Raw genomic sequence first — 19,179 nt, forward strand, 5'->3', positions numbered from 1 at the left:
CTGAGCCACCCAGGCGCCCTTATGTATATTTTTAAAAAAATTTAAATAAAGGGCACCTGGGTGGCTCAGTCATCAAGTGTCTGCCTTCGGCTCAGGTCATGATCCTAGGGTCCTGGGATCAAGCCCCCCATCGGGCTCCCTGCTCAGTGGGGAGTCTGCTTCTCCCTCTCCCACTCCCCCCACGCTTGTGTTCCTGCTCTCGCTATCTCTCTGTCAAAAAAATAAAAATTCTTTAAAAAAAATTTTAATAAATCCTATCACAACAAACACAAATCAATTAGAAGCAGCTAAAACTCTATGAAAGCACTTCTTCCAAGTCTTTTTCACTAGTTTTTTCTTTTTAAACCCAACTCTTATATTCAAAAGACATCCTTAGGTACCTACAATGTGCCAGATGCTATTCTAGGATCAGGAAATACAACAGTAAGCAAAACAAAAATACTGTTCTCCTGGGCACCTGGGTGGCTCAGCCATTAGGAGTCTGCCTTGTGCTCAGGTCATGATCCCAGTATCCTGGGATGGGAGTCCTGCAACCAGGTTCCCTGCTCAGCGGGAGTCTGCTTCTCCCTCTCCCTCTGCCCCTCCCCTCACTCTCTCTCTCATGCTCTCTCAAATTAATTAAAATCTTTTAAAAAAATAAAAAAACAAAAAAAATACTGTTCTCCTAAAAACTTACATTTTAGTGAGGGAAAATAGGCAAAATACACATGTCAAGTGTTTAACCATGCAGTGTAGAAAGGAATGGAGTGCTGGTGAAGGCAGGCTCATGGTGCCAGGCAAGGGCACTCCAATGGAAAACTTTTGAGCAGTCTGGTATGAAGTGAAGTATTTACTTGTAGCTATCTGGGGGAAGAATATCCCAATCAGGGAGAACAGCAAGTACAAGCCTTTGACAAGACACGCAAGGTCTGGCATGTCTGAACAGCAAGGAAGACAAGGATGGTTCCAGCAGAATGAGCGAGGGGAAGAGCAGCCCTGGAGTCAGAAGTAGCCAGGGCCACATGCTACACAACCTTTGTGAATCATGATACAGATTTCATCTGAATTGAAAAGCCACTGGGAAATCTTATGCAGGGGAAGGATGTGATCTCATAGAAAGATCACTTATGGTTACTGTATTTTCCAAAATGGTTATACCAAATTTCACTTAGCAGAGTATGAGAGCTCCCTTTGTCCCACTTGATACTGTCAGATTTAAAAGTTTGCTAATCTGGGGCGCCTGGGTGGCTCAGTCATTAAGCATCTGCCTTCGGCTCAGGTCATGATCCCAAGGTCCTGATATTGAGCCCCGCATCGGGCTCCCTGCTCTGCAGGAAGCCTACCTCTCCCTCTCCCACTCTCCTTACTTGTGTTCCCTCTCTGGCTCTCTCTGTCAAATAAATAAAGAGAAAGTGAGCGGGGGGGGGCGGGCAGAGAATCCTGAAGCAGACTCCCCCACATTCTTACTGCTACTTCGCCCACATTCACTCCCTTGCTATTCTTTCCTCTTTAACGTAACCTTCGGGCTTTAATAATCCAGTGCAGTATTTAAAATAAAGCACTCCAAAATTTAGGACCTTAAAACAAAAGCCTTTTTTCTGTTGGTCAAGACTTCATGGTTTCTCATAGTTTCTGTTGGTCAAGACTTCAGAAAAAAGAGATCATTAAGTTCTTCTCACTCAGGGTTTTTTAAGAGGTCTACAGTCAAAGATAGAAGCTGGGGCTGCAGTCATCTGAAGGTTGGACTGGAACTGAAGAACACAACCGAGGTGGCTTAGTCACATGACTGACAAGTTGGTACTGGCTATGGCCTGGGAACCTTCTTCACGCTGCGGGCATGTCCTAACACCACCACACCTGGTTTCCCTCAGAGTAGGCATCCAAGCAATCAAGGTAAAGCCACAATGCCTTTGGTGACTTGGCCTTAAAGTCACACTTCATCACTTTGTTTTTTTATTTATTTATTTTTTTAAAGATTTTATTTATTTTTTTGACAGAGAGAGACACAGTCAGAGAGGGAACACAAGCAGGGGGAGTGGGAGAGGGAGAAGCAGGCTTCCCGCGGAGCAAGGAGCCCGATGCGGGACTCGATCCCAGGACCCTGGGATCATGACCTGAGCCGAAGGCAGACGCTTAACCAACTGAGCCACTCAGGCGCCCCTACTTTGTTTTTTTAAAAGATTTTATTTATTTATTTGACACGGGGGTCGGGGGAGCAAGCACAAGCAGGGGGAGTAGCAGGGAGAGGAAGAAGCAGGCTCCCTGCTGAGAAGGGAGCCCCGATCCCAGGACCCTGGGATCAGGAATGGAGCCGAAGACAGCTGCTAAACCGACTGACTGAGCCACCCAGGTGACCCATCATCACTTCTTTTACATTCTAAGATCATACCAGGCCAACATTAATTCAATGTGAGAGGGGATTATAAGAAGGTGTGAATACCAGGGGATGAGAATCCTTGTGGGCTATCTTGCAGGTGGCCTGTCACATTTCAACAGGCTAGGCTTGGTCTGCCTCATGGTCTTCACATTTACTGTTTCCTCCTGCTTAAAATGTTCCTGCCCCAAATATCCATATGGCTAACTCCCTCACTTTACATCTTTTAATCAAATAATAAGATCTGCTCTGGTCCCCTCTTCTAAAATATAAGGGAACTGTCTTAGCCTCCCATCTAAAATGTAAACCTATCTATCCTTCATGTTACATCCTTTCCCTACTTTATTCCTAGCAAATGTTAGTATTTATCACTAACATACACATTTTAATGTATTTATCTAGTTTATTATTTGCTTCCATCTAGAATGTTAAGTCTCATGTGGGTAAGGATTTTTCTGTTTGAATAGTTTTATCTCCAGCACCCAGAATAACACTTGGCATACCAGAAATGATCAATAAATATTTGTTGAATGAACAGTCAAGTCAGTCTCTTCGTTATTTCAACCACTCTTAAGCTTATAGAGAACATTTACATAATTTAATCCTAGGGGCGCCTGGGTGGCTCAGTCGTTAAGCGTCTGCCTTCGGCTCAGGTCATGATTCCAGGTCCTGGGATCGAGCCCCGCATCGGGCTCCCTGCTCCGCGGGAAGCCTGCTTCTCCCTCTCCCACTCGCCCTGCTTGTGTTCCTGCTCTCGCTATCTCTCTCTCTGTCAAATAAATAAATTAAAAAAAAAAAAAAAAAATTTAATCCTGAATACTTTGAAGGTTTGGTGTCTTAAGAATCATTTTTCTATGTACCTTTTTAAAGGTAATCATCAAAATAAGCATAGACTCTCTTATCAAATGCATACCTTTCCTTTAAAAAAAAAAGATTTTATTTGAGAAAGGGCACAAGTAGGGGGAGTTGGCAGAGGGAGAGGGAGAAGCAGGCTCCCCACTAAGCAGGGAGTCCTACGCTGGGGGTGGAGGTGCGGGGGGGTTGGGTCCACATGATCCCAGGAACCCAGGATCACAACCCCAGCCAAAGGCAGACGCTTAACCAACTGAGCCACCCAGGCTCAAAATTCTAAATTCCAAAATTCCAATTTGGAATGAAAATCAATGAAGGGGGAGGAATTAAAAGGAGGATATTTTACTTTCAAAGTTACCTTTTTTTTTAAAAGATTTTATTTATTTATTCATGAGCGACAGAGAGAGAGAGAGAGAGGCAGAGGGAGAAGCAGGCTCCCCACTGAGCAGGGAGCCCGATGTGGGGCTCGATCCCAGGACCCCAGGATCATGACCTGAGCCGAAGGCAGATGCTTAGCTGACTGAGCCACCTAAGCACCCCTCAAAGTTACCTTCTTAAACTGAGAATTTTAAAAAACACATATATCAGACATATTTTAATCAGACAGGTAAAAGAAAGTCTTCTCATTCAAATTAAATAAACTATTAAACTGCTACATGACTTTTACTGGCTTAAATTTTATATTTTGAGTACTGTTCATTAAAAAAGGATTTATTTAAAATTTTAAAAAGTGCTAGGGGCTCAGTCGGTTAAGCAAACTCTTGACTTTGGCTCAGGTTGTGTGATCTTGGGGTGCTGGGATTGAGCCCAGCATCAGGCTCCGTGCACAGTGGGGAGTTTGCTTCAGGATTCTCTGCCCCTCTCTCTCCCTCACTTTCTCTCTCTCTAGAACAGATAAATCTCAAAAAAAAAAAAAAAAAAAAAAAATTAAATAACAAAATGTGCTAGTAATATGAGGCTGTATTAGTATATGCAAATACTTTAATATACAACGATAGTATTTCCTTGAAATATTCTATATACATACTTGATAGCAATCCAGCCCACCACAACCATTCTTTAAGATATGCATGGCCACCTTGACCTGTGAATGAAAAAATATTTCACTTTTTTGGAAGATTATCAGACTCTTATAAATTTATGACAACTATTAGCAATGACAGATTTTGAAATACCTCATTTGTTGATTATTACTTTAAATAAAGGTTCCATCATGACTGTATAAGGGAATTTCTAAAATAATCTTTTTATGATTATCTTAGAAAAAGGGACGAGGATCATAATAATGTTAAAATTTTTAGGTTTGCACTATACTGTTCAGTACACTATATTGAAGGAATTAAATCAATCCTTATATTCGGTCTATACTTCATTCTTTTGTTTTGTGAACTCAGCTTCAATAATAGTAAAGAAAATGAACCAGTAAGAAGTAACCCAACTTCAAATAAATTAGTCTGAATGTGGATAAGCCATATAGGTGTGGGTTAGTCCCAGTTATGAGGCAGTAACCTTGGAGAAAGGGGTTTTATATTGACCATACATAAAAAGATTGAGCATTCATCAGTCGAGCTGCCAAGATGCTCATCTTCCTACTTGACTTTCCTCCCCCCAAAATTAATAAAATCAGGAATTAATTGGTACTTAAGCCATTGTCCAAAAGAAAAAGCCAATGCAAATTAACCCTTTGACAAGCATATCTATCATGGACAATGAGAGTAGCTGCCTTAAGACAAGAATGAGGAATATACTTGTTCAAGCAGCATATGCTAATACTTTCTCCTCTGCCCACTAACCTCTAACAGAGGCTACTAGCTCTGGCCATAAAGATGGCACAGGAAGCGGGAGAAAGTGATTTATTGTTTTACTGCCAAAGCAGGTCTTCTTATGAGGTCAGAACCAGGTCTAGAACTAAAGCAGAGGCTGAATGATGGAACATGACCAGAACGCAAAATAATGCTGTCATGAATGCACCAAATGAAGTCAGAGTGGGGTTTAATCATATTGAGTATCCCCCAGGGTCTTGTGACTTGTCAGCAGTTTCTGGGGAAATAATCTATACCACCCTTCAGAAAATCACTGAACAGAATACTCTTTAACCACAGTAAGCCTTCTCTTTCCCCCTTCCTGCCAATTTGAGATCATCAGGGAAAATGTCTTAAGGTAAAAGTAAAACTATTATTCTTGACAAAAAATCCTAGCCTTCAGTAACATTCTGATTCTATTCATAAACCCTATTTCCTTCACTGCACACATATCAAAATTTAAAGATAAGGCTGGCTGCTAATTGGGCCTTGGTCCCTATTTCCACTTTGATAATAATTGCAGGAGTTAATAGCTTATTTTGACATTGTCTCACTTTTAATTTTTCTCATTACAAAACTGATGTTTGATTCTCTATAAAATTTACAAGGCTTGCATAATTCTAAGTATTGAACATACTAACTAGGAATAAAGATATGGTTGTCTACCATCAAAGAACCCAAGTACACAAGCACACACATATGTCATTTTACAGTCACATAGGGCACAGCCTACCTGCTCTCATGGAGCCTTTCCTGGCAAGTCGCAGAAGACCTTTTTTTTTCAAAATGAAACTCCCGCCAATGAAAATGCTGGAGCTCATAGCCAATCCCAGACCAATGTAAAAGTCATATTTTCCACGCCCCTGGATCATTTCGTTTGTTACTGAAGAAGTTCTTGTGAGTCACATTGATCACCAAACAGAGAAACCACTGGTGCTGGAGGCAGGATTATGCAATCCTCAAATCTAAACAATGCAAAACAAAACAAAATGAGTTTTAACAGAATGATCATGATAGTCCATATGCAATTCAAAATTTCACTCTACTTCTCTTCTTATAAAGGAATATTTTCATTACTACCACTGATAATATATTTACTATTTATAATTTACCACTGATGTAAAATTATATTTCTTATAGTTATGGGAAAAGATGGGATCATGATATAAAGCCATACTTAAAAACCAAACTCACAGAATCAGAAAACAGACTGGTGGCTATCAGAGGCAGGGGTAGAGGGGTGACAAAAATGGGTGATGGGGTAGAAAGGTGACAGAAATGGGTGAAGGTGGCCAAAAGATATAGTTAAAAATAAGTTTGGGGATGTAATGTACAGCATGGTGACTATAGTTAACAGTACTGTATTATATATTTGAAAGTGGCTTAGAGAAATCTTAAAAGTTCTCATCACAAGAAAATAAATTTGTAATGTGTGATGTTAACTGAAATTATTGTGGTGATCATTTTAAAATATATAAATATGTAATCATTATGTTGTTTTCCTTAAGCTAATACAATGTTATATGTCAAGGGCATCTGGGTGGCTCAGTTACTTAAGCGACTGCCTTCTGCTCAGGTCATGATCCCGGAGTCCAGGGATCAAGTCCTGCATCAGGCTCCCTGCTCAGCAGGGTGTCTGCTTCTCCCTCTGACCCTCCCCACTTTCATGCTGTCTCACTCTCTAATAAACTAATAAAAAATCTTTTAAAAAAAAGTTGTATGTCAAGAATAATTGAATAAAACTGAAAGAATAAAAATAAAACTACTTTTATATGCCAATACTAAATTTAAAATTTAAATTGGTTTTGTAAACTCTAGCTTCATATTTTAAATGTTCCGAGTCTTAGATGACAGTCCCTAGCAACAAAACTTTGCTGTTAAGAAAAAAAATTCTACAGAATGAAAATCAGGCATGAAAATATACAAATCTAGTTTAATACATTTACCAATTTCATGTGTCCTTTTTGAATAATCTATACAGAGAAACTCGGAGTTTTCTCATGCATACACTTTCTTCTTAGAAATCTATGTAGACAAACTCCTTCTATCAGCCAGCATTACCCTGATCCCAAAGCCAGGCAAAGACCCCATCAAAAAGGAGAATTACAGACCAATATCCCTGATGAACATGGATGCCAAAATACTCAACAAGATCCTAGCCAATAGGATCCAACAGTACATTAAAAGGATTATTCACCACACCCAGTGGGATTTATTCCTGGGATGCAAGGGTGGTTCAACATTTGCAAATCAATCAATGTGATAGAGCACATTAAAAAAGAACCATTCAATCCTCTCAATTGATGCAGAAAAAGCATTTGACAAAATACAACATCCTTTCCTGATTAAAACTCTTCAGAGTGTAGGGATAGAGGGAACATTTCTCAATATCATAAAAACCATCTATCAAAAGCCCACAGCAACTATCATTCTCAATGGGGAAAAGCTGAAGGCTTTTCCCTTAAGGTCAGGGACATGACAGGGATGCCCACTTTCACCACTATTGTTCAATATACCACTAGAAGTCCTAGCATCAGCAACCAGACAACAAAAAGAAATAAAAGGCATCCAAATTGGCAAAGAAGAAGTCAAACTCTCTCTTCCCAGATGACATAATACTTTATGTGGAAAACCCAAAAGACTCTACCCCCAAATTAGTAGAAATTATACAGCAATTCAGTAATGTGGCAGAATACAAAATCAATGCACAGAAATCAGCTGCTTTCTTATACACTAACAATGTAACTGTAGAAAGAGAAATTAAGGAATCGATTCCATTTACAACAGCACCAAAAACCGTAAGATACCTAGGAATAAACCTAACCAAAAGGTAAAAGATCTATACTCTAGGAACTACAGAACACTCATGAAAGAAACTGAAGAAGACACAAAAAGATGGAAAAACATTCCATGCCCACAGATTGGAAGAATAAACATTGTTAAAATGTCTATGCTACCCAGAGCAATCTACACTTTCAATGCCATCCCTAGTAAAATACCATTGGCATTTTTCAAGAAGCTGGAACAAACAATCCTAAAATTTGTATGGAACCAGAAAAGACCCCGAATCGCCAAGGGAATGCTGAAGAAGAAAAACAAAGCTGGGGGCATCACGCTGCCTGACTTCAAGCTATATTACAGAGTTGTGATCACCAAGACAGCATGGTATTGCTACAAAAACAGACACACAGACCAATGGAACAGAATAGAGCCCAGAAATGGACCCTCAACTCTATGGTCAACTCATCTTTGAAAAATCAGGAAAAAATATCCAATGGAAAAAAAGACAGTCTCTTCAATAAGTGGTGCTGGGAAAACTGGACAGCTACATACAGAAGAATGAAACTGAACCATTCTCTTACACCATACACAAAGATAAACTCAAATGGATGAAAGACCTCATTGTGAGACAGGTATCCATCAAAATCCTAGAGGAGAACATAGGCAGTATCCTCTTTGACATCGGCCACAGTAACTTCTTTCAAGACACGTCTCCAAAGGGAAACAAAAGCAAACATGAACTTTTGGGACTTCATCAAGATAAAAAGCTTCTGCACAGCAAAGGAAACAGTCAACAAAACTAAGAGGCAACCCACAGAATGGGAGAAGATATTTGCAAACAACATTACAGATAAAGGGTTGATATCCAAAATCGATAAAGAACTTCTCAAACTCAACACTCAAAAAACAAATAATCCAGTCAAAAAATGAGGAGAAGACATGAACAGACACTTCTCCAAAGAAGACATACAAATGGCTAACAGACATAAGAAAAAATGTCCAACATCATTAGCCATCCGGGAAATTCAAATCAAAACCACATTGAGATAGCACCTTACACCAGTTAGAATGGCAAAAATTAACAAGGCAGGAAACAACAAATGTTGGAGAGGATGTGGAGAAAGGGGAAACCTCTTACACTGTTGGTGGGAATGCAAACTGGTGCAGCCACTCTGGAAAACAGTATGGAGGTTCCTCAAAATGTTAAAAATAGACCTACCCTACAACCCAGCAATTGCACTACTAGGTTTTTACCCCAAAAATACAGATGTAGAGAAAAGGGGCACATGCACCCCAATATTCATAGCAGCAATGTCCACAATAGCCAAACTGTGGAAGGAGCCAAGATGCCCTTCAACAGATGAATAAATAAAGAAGATATGGTACATATATACAATGGAAAATTATTCAGCCATCAGAAAGGATGAATACCCACCATTTGCATCGACATGGATGGAACTGGAGGGGATTATGCTAAGTGAAATAAGTCAAGCAGAGAAAGATAATTATCATATGGTTTCACTCATACGTGGAACATAAGGAATAGCATGGAGGACCATAGGGGAAGGGAGGGAAAACTGAAGGGGGAGAAATCAGAGAGGGAGACAAACCATGAGAGACTATGGACCCTGGGAAACAAACGGAGGGTTTCAGAGGGGAAGGGCGTGTGGTGGCTGGTAGCAGGGTGAGAGGTATTAAGAAGGGCATGGGTCGTGATGAGCACTGGGTGTTATACGCACTATATAAAAAACTAATGATGTACTATACAGTGGCTAACATAATAAATAAAAAATTCTGTTTCACTCATTTAAAAAAAAGAAATCTATGTAGATATAAGCAGATGGTAATTTATTTCTTATTTAGCCTATTTGGGGGTGTGCAGAGAGAAGAGAGCTCTCATATCATTTTGTTAGCAGAGGATGATGATTCTAACAGACAGATGTTTGCCAAGGTACAAGTGTGATACCGGTGGACTTTTCAGAAAACAAGAGGACTACTGACCTAGAAAGCTCAAGCGACAAAACCAGACGGGGAGGCAGAGGCTTACCAAAGACTGCACTTTTTTTTTTCAAATGGCCAACTCATGAACTCTACTGCAAAGTGTAGAAAGCAGAGGTTTCTCTGCAACAAAGTTTATGATTGGTTTTAACTAACTGCCAGCCCAACTTTCTGGTATTTTCAGTACAATTTAACTACTGAGTTCCAGAACTAATCTGCAATTCAGTAGGATCCTCACACATTAACCCGTGCTTACTAGCCAAGTTTTTCTATTCTTCAGGTTATTAGATTCTGGCCTTTAGCAAAAGCAACTTCCTATTCACCTAGCCCCTCAATTACTTTATCCATTTACTCAAACAGTATTTACCAAACAAATGCTGTGTGCACTAAACATTATGCTAAGCTCTATGGATAAAATAGTGATAGCTAAATTTTAGTCTTCAGTGGGGAGACAAAAGACAGTTAAATAATGGGTGATAATGTTCTGTAATAATGGAAAAAGTATTCACACTGAGATGACATTGACAAGGAGGCCAGTGTTTAGATTTGCCCGTTGAGTCCGTTATGGTTCCTGGAACACTTCATAAGAATAGTCCTTGCCACCCCACTGATTTGGGGCATGGCCCGTGGCTTACTTTGGCCAACAGGAGGTAGGTGTGACAGGAGTGCCAAAAGGCCAGTTCTGAGTCTACATCTAAAGAGGACCTTTATATTTTTGCTTCCCCCTTGGCACCCTTCCATCACATGCAGTGCCAAACACAGTCATCCCTGCTGACCTAAAGACCTGTGAACACAATCATAAATGCTTATTGCTACATGCCACTGGGATAGCTAATTTACATACCTGAACAGGCTTATTATGGGTAAATGTAAAATTCCCATCAGATTTTTGAAAAACCAAAACTTGTTTGCAGAAATGGGGATCACTGGTAAAGATGGGTGGTAGGCACACCCAAGGGTTGATTGTATTATTCTTTCTACTGTATGTGCTATGTATGTTTGGACATTTTCATATTAAGGTTTTTAAAACACACGCTGCAGTGCCCAAGAACTGCAGGGATGTCAGGACAGAACCCACTAACAAGGGGCACCTGGGTGTCTCAGTCCATTGGGTGGCCAACTCCTGGTCTTGACTCAGGTCTGATCTTAGGGTCATGAGTTCAGGCCCTGTGTTGGTGTGGAGCCTACAGGAAGGGAGGGGGGAGGGAGGAAAGAAAGAAAGAAACCACTAACAATCCCAAAAGCAAAGTCACCTCACAATCTAGAACAAGATAATACTGAAACATGGAAAGAAAGTAAGACACTCAAGTCAGGGAGGTACTCTGAGTTTTTGTATCAGTCACAAACAATATGGATGAGATTAACTGTCTACTTGACACTTTCCTGTAATTGCTCTCTCTTACAGGTATTTGGAAAAGTAACTCCAATCTTCTTAACGCCAATCCTAAGGCAACAATATGCATTCAGGAAAGTCCCAGGTGGGGAATTTGGAGACTCAGTCCTGCCTCTAGCTGGGTGCACGACCTTGGATGAATCACAACCTTAACATATACACTAACAAAAGAGGCTAAACAATCTATAAAGTTACTACTGATTTTTACATTTAAAATAAAATAAACTATGGTCTCTTTATGTGCCAAACACTGGTAACCTCAAGCCTCAACTTCAGCTTGCCTTTGGAATAATTCTGGACTATGACAATCAGTATGTACAGAGAAATAAACATGCAGGGAAAGGGGGAGGCAGAGAATTTGGGAACAAAATGGTTAGGAGCAAGAATTACTTCTATAGACTATAAAAAGATTATGACAACAACAAGTGTGTTTACAGTGCTCACTCTAAATGACTGGTTTAACAGTGTTTATGACCCAGTCTCCCTCACTAGACTGCCAGCCCCTAGGCTCCTACATGAGTCACCTTTTTAATCCTGTGCACCTAGCTATCTGGCAGTCTCAAAAATTTATTTTAATATATGTTTTCTGGGTTAATACAGATGAATGGAATAATTATAACTGGCCCTAAAAATAAAGTTGCATCATTTAGATCAGCATCCTAAAATATAACAGCTGTTTTACAGCCTATAAAACTTGAAAACTGTAAGAAGTTGTTAAAGTATGCTAGGAAGTGATAGCACTATATACAAGTGAAAATGCAAAGGTAATAGTAACAAAGTCTGGGAAAATGGGAGTAAAGAAACCAAGCTACCAAACACTTCAGCCCACTCTGTATTCCAATGACCATGGGTCACCTAAGATTCTTGAAAGCACCCCTTAATGTAAAATCAACTCCTTTAACCATTATCACCACCAAGCAATGTTCTTAATTATCATGCAAATTCTACTGAGGAAGTGACTACTTAAAGTTCCCTGGTCTGTAACTCCCCTTTTGAAGGTCTGAAGAAAACAAGCTAAAGTTTAGTCTGAATGTTCTCTTATCAAAAAAATATAACTTTATTAGCTGCAAAAATGATATCCAGAAACAAGTCAGGTTTATCTACAATTCCAATCCCAGTATAATGATAGCCTCACAAACACAAATTTAGACTATACTTAACAGAAACCTGACTTTCAAATACCAAATGTGTAACTATTAATTTAGTAATAGTTATTTATTAACACTTAATAGTAACTTTCACTAAATGCAAATTACATACATGGGGTATAAGGTCTAAAATTAAGACCCAAGCTCCTGGCGGGCCCAGTCAGCAGAGCGTGCCCCTCTTGATCTTAGGGTTGTGAGTTCAAGCCCCACGTTAGGTGTGGAACCTACTTAAAAATAAATAAATCACTCCCTTTAAAAAAATAAAGACCCAATATTATGTGAAGCTTTGACATCTGATAAAACGGGGAGGGCTTTCAATGGCCTAACCGTAAGTTCCCCTCCCCACTCTGCTCCTGGGATAAGGTCCCAAAGCCAAATAACCTTCCCTGGGGTACCCTGGCTAGCTCAGTCAGTAGAGCCTATGACTTGCTCTTCGGGTTGTGAGTTCAAGCCCCACTCTGGGTGTAGAGATTACTTTAAAAAAAGTTCAAATAATCCTTCTTATCATGGAGACCTGGCACAGTTCCTGCTTATCCCTGAGTAGTAGGCTTCACTGCCCTGCCAGACTACAGAATTATTAAAGCAAGCCAATCACATTCTGCTGCAGGAATCAAGGGGCGCACCTCAACCACTTGTTACTCAAAGCCTACATTCCACAGCAACTCCTTCTTCACTCTGCAGCCCCCCACCCCCACCCTCTGTGGCCCTGTGCAGTGTACTGTGTCCTTCTGCCTGGGCTGAGTGTGATTAATAAACCACCATCACTCTCGTGTACCCAGCGTCACGTGCCAAGGGGAGGGAATCCTAGCCCTATGAACAAAGTGAAGAAGAGGTGATTAAAACAATACATTATAATAGAATCTTATTCATTTTATCCTAAAGTCACTGAAAGTTCATTGTTCTTAACTTTATTATGCCTATATATGAATTTTCTCCATATTTATTTTACGTAGAATTTCATGATGCTATTTAAAATTTATTTTCTTCTTTTTATCTATTTATTATAGAAAATTTTGAACACATAAAAGTAGACAGAAAGCCTTTTTTGACAGATTGGTCAATATTATGCATATGGTTTTGGAAAGTTGCAACCCTCCTGCTCCCTTCATTTCCCAACACAGGACCATGGCTCCCTTCAGACAAGTGTCATCACTGCCCAGATACACCACAGCCCTCCCGTCCTCCTACCCAATACTTAAAGCCTGCTCTTCACCCAAGACCAGGTCACACTCCAAGCTGTGCTACAAAGACTTCTTCAATAGCCCAAAGGCATTTCTTTCCTTCGCACTTATTTTTAGTCAGCCTTATAAAATTAAACTCAATTACTGTCCTATCTTTGAAGATAAACTCTTTAAGGTACTTAAAGACAATGACTTTGGTTCTTTGTGCTGGTTTTCCCACAAAATGCACTCATTTATAGTGGCAAATCTGATTTATAAGCCTTTATATAATTAAGGTTATTTGTTCACTCATGGAACTACACCAGTGTGGTGGTGGGCAGATGGGGGGAAGGGAGACAAACAACATAGAATTTGCAAACCCTCAAGTTATAAAGCAGTCTTCACCACTAAACTAAGTAAATTAATTTTCTCATTTGTTTGAAAATAGGACATCAGTGTGAATGTCCTAAAAGGAATGAGTTTGTTTCACTATTCTCAGATCTGCTCCCACTCTGTAACTATCAAGGTCAATCACAGCAGGGAGAGCCTGAAACAGATTATCTTTTATTCTTAAGGATTAACTATGAAGTAGGGCCAGGTTTAAAGCCAGCTAAACAAGAAAACTTGCTAAATTTCACTTCAACTATCTTCCTAAAGGACAAGCTCCAGGTGGTAACCTGCCCATCTTGCCTCTCAGGGGGACACAGGTGGAAGGACCCATCCCACACTCCTCCCCTCCAGGCTGTTGTTATTACTTACATGTGGTCATCTGTTCAATAAACATATACAGGGCAGTTCTAATGTGCCAAACTTTGGAGTTATAAAGATGATCACAAGTCCCTGTCCTCAAGGATTCCACAGCTGAGTGAACTAAAAATTCTGAAAATGACCCATTTTAATTTTAAACACACTTTTAAAGGCTCTTAGAATTTCTAGCTTATTCTAAATTTTTTTTAAATTTTTTTTTTAAAGATTTATTTATTTATTTGAGAGAGAGAGAATGAGAGAGAGCAAGCACATGAGGGGGGAGGGTCAGAAGGAGAAGCAGACTCCCCGCTGAGCCGGGAGCCCAATGCGGGACTCGATCCCAGGACTCCAGGATCATGACCTGAGCCGAAGGCAGTCGCTTAACCAACTGAGCCACCCAGGCGCCCCTAGCTTATTCTAAATTTTAATTCTCACAGCTTATTTTACTAATATTTATGAATATTTATGTTAACTTTCATTAAATACAAGTTACGTTGAAAATGAAGTAAATACATCTTAAAATAAAATTCTGAAATTGGCCCATTTTCTTCTAAAACACAGAGAACACATAATTTAAGGAACAGGAAAAATTAGACTAGTATTCTAACATCTATAAGATATACTGAAATTAAGATTAGCTTTGCAAAATGATTAACAGTAGGCTACACAATTACCAAAGTTAGATAATTTTAAAGAATATACCAACAAAAGTACATTTACAGCTTTAAACTTGTCACAGCATTTTTGACATTTCATTTTCACAAAAACTTGAAAGATACGTGGTGAGGGCCCCATGATGAGAAAAGAGGCACAAAGATGTTAAGCAACTTCTCCAGCAGCTGGTAGGTAGCAGGACAGGGCTGGAATCCAGGTCTTCTTATTCTCAGCCTTTTGCCTTTCCCATTGGAGTCTCCATTTAGTCTCAGAGGTGGAACACAAGCAAGTGGCAGCTCCAACCAGGCTCTCAGTGTAGGTCATCATCTTCTTCCCCAATCTGCTCCTCCTTGTATTCTGACCGTGGCTTATCCATCCTCATTACCCAAACTGGATACAAGGGCCAAGAGCGCCAGATGGAGTCTACCTTTGTGAAATACAGCCTTGCAACTCCCAATCCTAATCCAGCTTCAATATATGATGCTGTCACATTGCTCTATAAAACACATTTGTGCCATCTCATTCTCCTGCTACCCCTTGTTTAAAGAAGCTCAAATTTGTAATCTTAAGACCTTTCACTATTTGCTCCAAACCTAACTTTTAAATCTTATTTCCCAATACTTTCACACACCCTGTGTTCCACCCGAAGTCAACACACTCCTGCCATTCTTACTTACTCCTTTTCCTCCATATCTTTGTTTACATTATCCCTTTCATCTTTAAGGAGCCAATTCAAAAGGCACCTCCAAAATGAAGCCCTGCTTGAATTCCACAAGCCAGAGTAATCAATCTTTCTGAATTCCCTGGCCTTTAACCTACACTTCTCTTTGGACACTTTTCTAGACTGTATTACAGTTACTTATGTATACGACTTATATCCCCTTCACTGGGGACAGGTGCTTATCTCATTTACTCAACCAACAAACATCTACATGAATACATACTATGCTCTAGTAATGGGGATACAGCAGTGAATAAAACAAACCAAATCACCGCCTTCATGGAGTTTACCTTGTTTGGAGGTAGGGCAAGACAATAAAAATAAGAATATTATATTGGAAGGTGGTAAATGCTATGGTTAAGGGCACTGGGGAGTTGGGTTAGGGGACTTCTATTTTAACTAGGTTGGTTAAGAGGCCTAGTAAGAAGGTAACATTGAGCAAAGGCTTGAAAAAGATAGGAAAAAGAAAAAAGCAGAGAAAAAAATGCAAGGGCAGAGAGGTATGAACTGGTATGCAGTTTTCTAGAAAAAGAAAGGCCACTGTGGCTGACACTGAACAAGGGTAGGTAGGATACCACTGCAGGGTATTTTTACATAAAAGAAATATCCTAAAAGCAAATGTAACTTTTTTATTATTTCTAATAGTAATAGCTACCACTTACTGCACACCTGTGAAGCACTGTTCCAGGTAACTGATACACATTATTTCTAATACACCCAATGGGAAGAAGGTATCATTCTCCCCACCTTACAACCAAAGAAACCAAACCTCCAAGGGGTTAAACCGCATGCAGAGGACCACAGAGAAAGTTACACAGCCTGAAAAGGAACCTAAGTGTCCACTGGACTCTATTTCTTTATGGGCTGCCCACACTGAATGAAAACTTTAGAGCTCTTAATCTTTAATTTCTTAATCTTTACTTCTCCTTTAATTTTTTCCAATCTCTTATTTAGCTAATTATTTTTAAAAGCAGTACTTATAAATACTACAGAACCTAAATCTCCAACCCTAATTTAGCAACATTAGTTATAAATTAAAATTTTAACTTACATGTAAGTTTAATATGGTCTCTCTTATGAAAAAAAGTCTGGAAGCAGTTAGAGATGACTTACTTTCATTTCCTTGTAAATACTCTTTACTCTCATTTAAAGTTTTAAACCCTGGCAGAGTAGCTCCAGCCTGGAAAGAAGAAAATACAGAAGTAGGCAAAAGGACTGCATAGTTACTAACTACTTTCAAAAATTTGGTTACTAGCCTCCATACTCGTTTTACTTACCAACATGAAACCTACTCAACCAAGGACAACATACTGCTTCAAAAGACAGCTTACTGCAATGAAACAAAGACCTCTATTCTCTCATAAAAAAGTACTAACTAGGCACATGGTATATAACTTCTAGAAACAGAACTAAAACATAGTCCTGTATTAAACTGGAAAACCTCGTGAAGAAACTGAACAGACACAAATACAAAACTAAACGTATTGAGAGTTTTGTACAGTTGTAGGGAGAGGAAGACAGGATTAAGGGACTTTATAAAAGTTAGGAAATTGAAATAGTCATGTTCAAAACGTTACGGCCGACTCCTAAGGCTTGTTCAATTGTCAGTATGTCCGCGGTAGTTGAAACAATCTTCTAAAACTCACAACAACAAAACGAAACTATTTGAATGAGCTTAATGAACACGCGCCCGACACAGACAAGCCAGGCTTCTACGGCATTTAATACCAATCCAATTCACGGTGGGATTCCTCGATGCAGAATATGAGGAAAAGCCCTTCCATTTCTGAACACACGTGTCCCCTGAAAGGCCCCTACCAACCCAAGAACCCAAGACCAGCAGAGTAGCCCACAATTAGCCCCTTCGCGCTTGCAGGGGAGGGGAGGGGAGGGGAGGGGAGGGGAGGGAGGGAAGGAAGGGAGGGAGAGAGAGAGAGACAGACAGAGAGACAGAAAGACAAGAAAGAAAGACAGAAAGAGACAGAAAGACAGAAAGAAAGAAAGAAAGAAAGAAAGAAAGAAAGAAAGAAAGAAAGAAAAGAAAGAAAGAAAAAGAAAGTGGCGACCTCACCCCAGTTGGAGGCCGGCCATGCGGCTTCCCCTCCACTATCTGGCCCTAGTCACCTCCGCTTACACGCCCACACAGGCCGCACGGGCCGCCGCCTCTTGAGCTCGCGCGGCCAGCGCCTTCGTCGCCGTACAGAAGGAGGTGAGAGCATCCGGGTCTGCAGCCGTGAGCGCCGCCTCCTCCATGGGGGAGCGCCAAGGAGAACCTGCCCCGGACGACCTGCGACCCCCGCCGCGGCCGGGACCAAGGGCCGTCGCCGAAAGGCTGGGCGCGGCCGAGTGACGCAAGAGACGGCGCGCGCACGCGCGGTGCAGCGCAGCGAAGGCCCGCTCCCGGTGCGCGTTCCTGTGGATTTCCGGTTTCTTTAACTGGCCCTGGATAGCCGAGAGCAAGAACAGGAGGGTGGAGGGCGGGACAAGGGAGAACTGGAGGCGATATTTTACAAAATAGGTTCGCCGACCAGGTGATCAAAATCAAAGTACCGTGTGCCGCTTTCTTAAAATGCTAATTCCCACATGCGGTTAGCGTGTGAAGCTGCATTTTAAGCCGTGTCGCTAGCGCTCCCCTAGGGAACAAGTGCTCCGAGAGTGCAAGCGGTGGGCTAGAGCTGGGCCTGGAGGCTGGGGGTGGTTCGGGAACACGGAGGGGCGGGGCTCAGTGTAGAGCCCTTTTTAAACCGAAACCTGGAAAGATGCGTTCTTTGGGCGAGTTAGTAGTTTGGTGAAAGCGCGTCTGCAGACACTTGGAGCAGAGACGTATTTTTCATGAGATACGTGGGAAACCTACTGTTAGGCTATCCCGGCTTGGCTTCTCCAATGGAGAACTTCCCTAGCACCCAGCATCATGATTTTCTCTGAAGATTTATTTTAGAGACAGCGCCCAAGCATGCCCGGCGGGCAGAGGGATAGGGAAAGAGAAAATCTCAAGCCTATTCCCACTAAACCGGGAGCCCGTCTTGGGGCTTAGTTTCAGGATCCTGAGATCATGACCTGAGCGGAAATCAAGAGTTGGAGGCTCAACCAACTGAGCCACCCAGGCACCCCTGTTTCTGTCCATTTTAGAGAAAACCAGGGTGCCTGGGAGGCTCAGTCAGTTAGGCTTCAGACTCTTGATTTCAGCTCAAGTCATGATCTCAGGGTTCTGGGATCCTTCGCACTCAGCTGGGAGTCTGCTTGAGAATTCTCTCCCTCTCCCTCTACCACTCCTGCAGCTGACTTGCTCTCTCTAAAAATAAATAAATCTTAAAAAAAATAATAAAATGGACAAAGAGGGCTCATTTCTAGGAAGTGGGAGGTGGGTGGGAGGGAGGAGGCGAGGAACAAGCCAGATCAGATGAGGCCTGTTAATAATATCTTGGTTACAGGTGCCAAGGTCCTTTGGGTATGTTGTTCCAGTTTCTGAATAATACAAAAACACTAGTATTGGAAATGTAAATCATGTTGGGTGGGAATATTTTTTAGGTGAATGCTTGTTGAACCAGAAAATACCAAATATAATTTGCT

The 19,179-nt window shown here is 40.9% G+C and overlaps 1 protein-coding gene across 9 annotated transcripts in view; it reads right to left on the reverse strand.

Moving 5' to 3' along the window:
- NIPA2 (NIPA magnesium transporter 2) overlaps nt 1-17,967 on the reverse strand; it is a 32,781-nt gene extending 14,814 nt beyond the window's left edge. The window contains exons 1-4 of one of the 9 annotated variants that reach the window (XM_035023909.1): nt 17,681-17,967; nt 16,661-16,789; nt 5,741-5,972; nt 4,233-4,289 (exon numbers count right to left, since the gene is read on the reverse strand). In XM_035023909.1, coding sequence (XP_034879800.1) covers nt 4,233-4,289; nt 5,741-5,879 — 196 coding nt within the window. In that variant the 5' untranslated portion in view covers nt 5,880-5,972; nt 16,661-16,789; nt 17,681-17,967. The remainder of the gene's footprint in view (nt 1-4,232; nt 4,290-5,740; nt 5,973-16,660; nt 16,790-17,680) is intronic. The other 8 variants (XM_035023917.1, XM_035023914.1, XM_035023916.1 and 5 more) reach the window with 8 other exon arrangements.
- Nucleotides 17,968-19,179: the final 1,212 nt, after the last annotated feature.

This window comes from Mirounga leonina, unplaced genomic scaffold (genome assembly GCF_011800145.1).
Source record: "Mirounga leonina isolate KUSES-001 unplaced genomic scaffold, KU_Mleo_1.0 Mir_178, whole genome shotgun sequence".
Taxonomy (NCBI): domain Eukaryota; kingdom Metazoa; phylum Chordata; class Mammalia; order Carnivora; family Phocidae; genus Mirounga; species Mirounga leonina.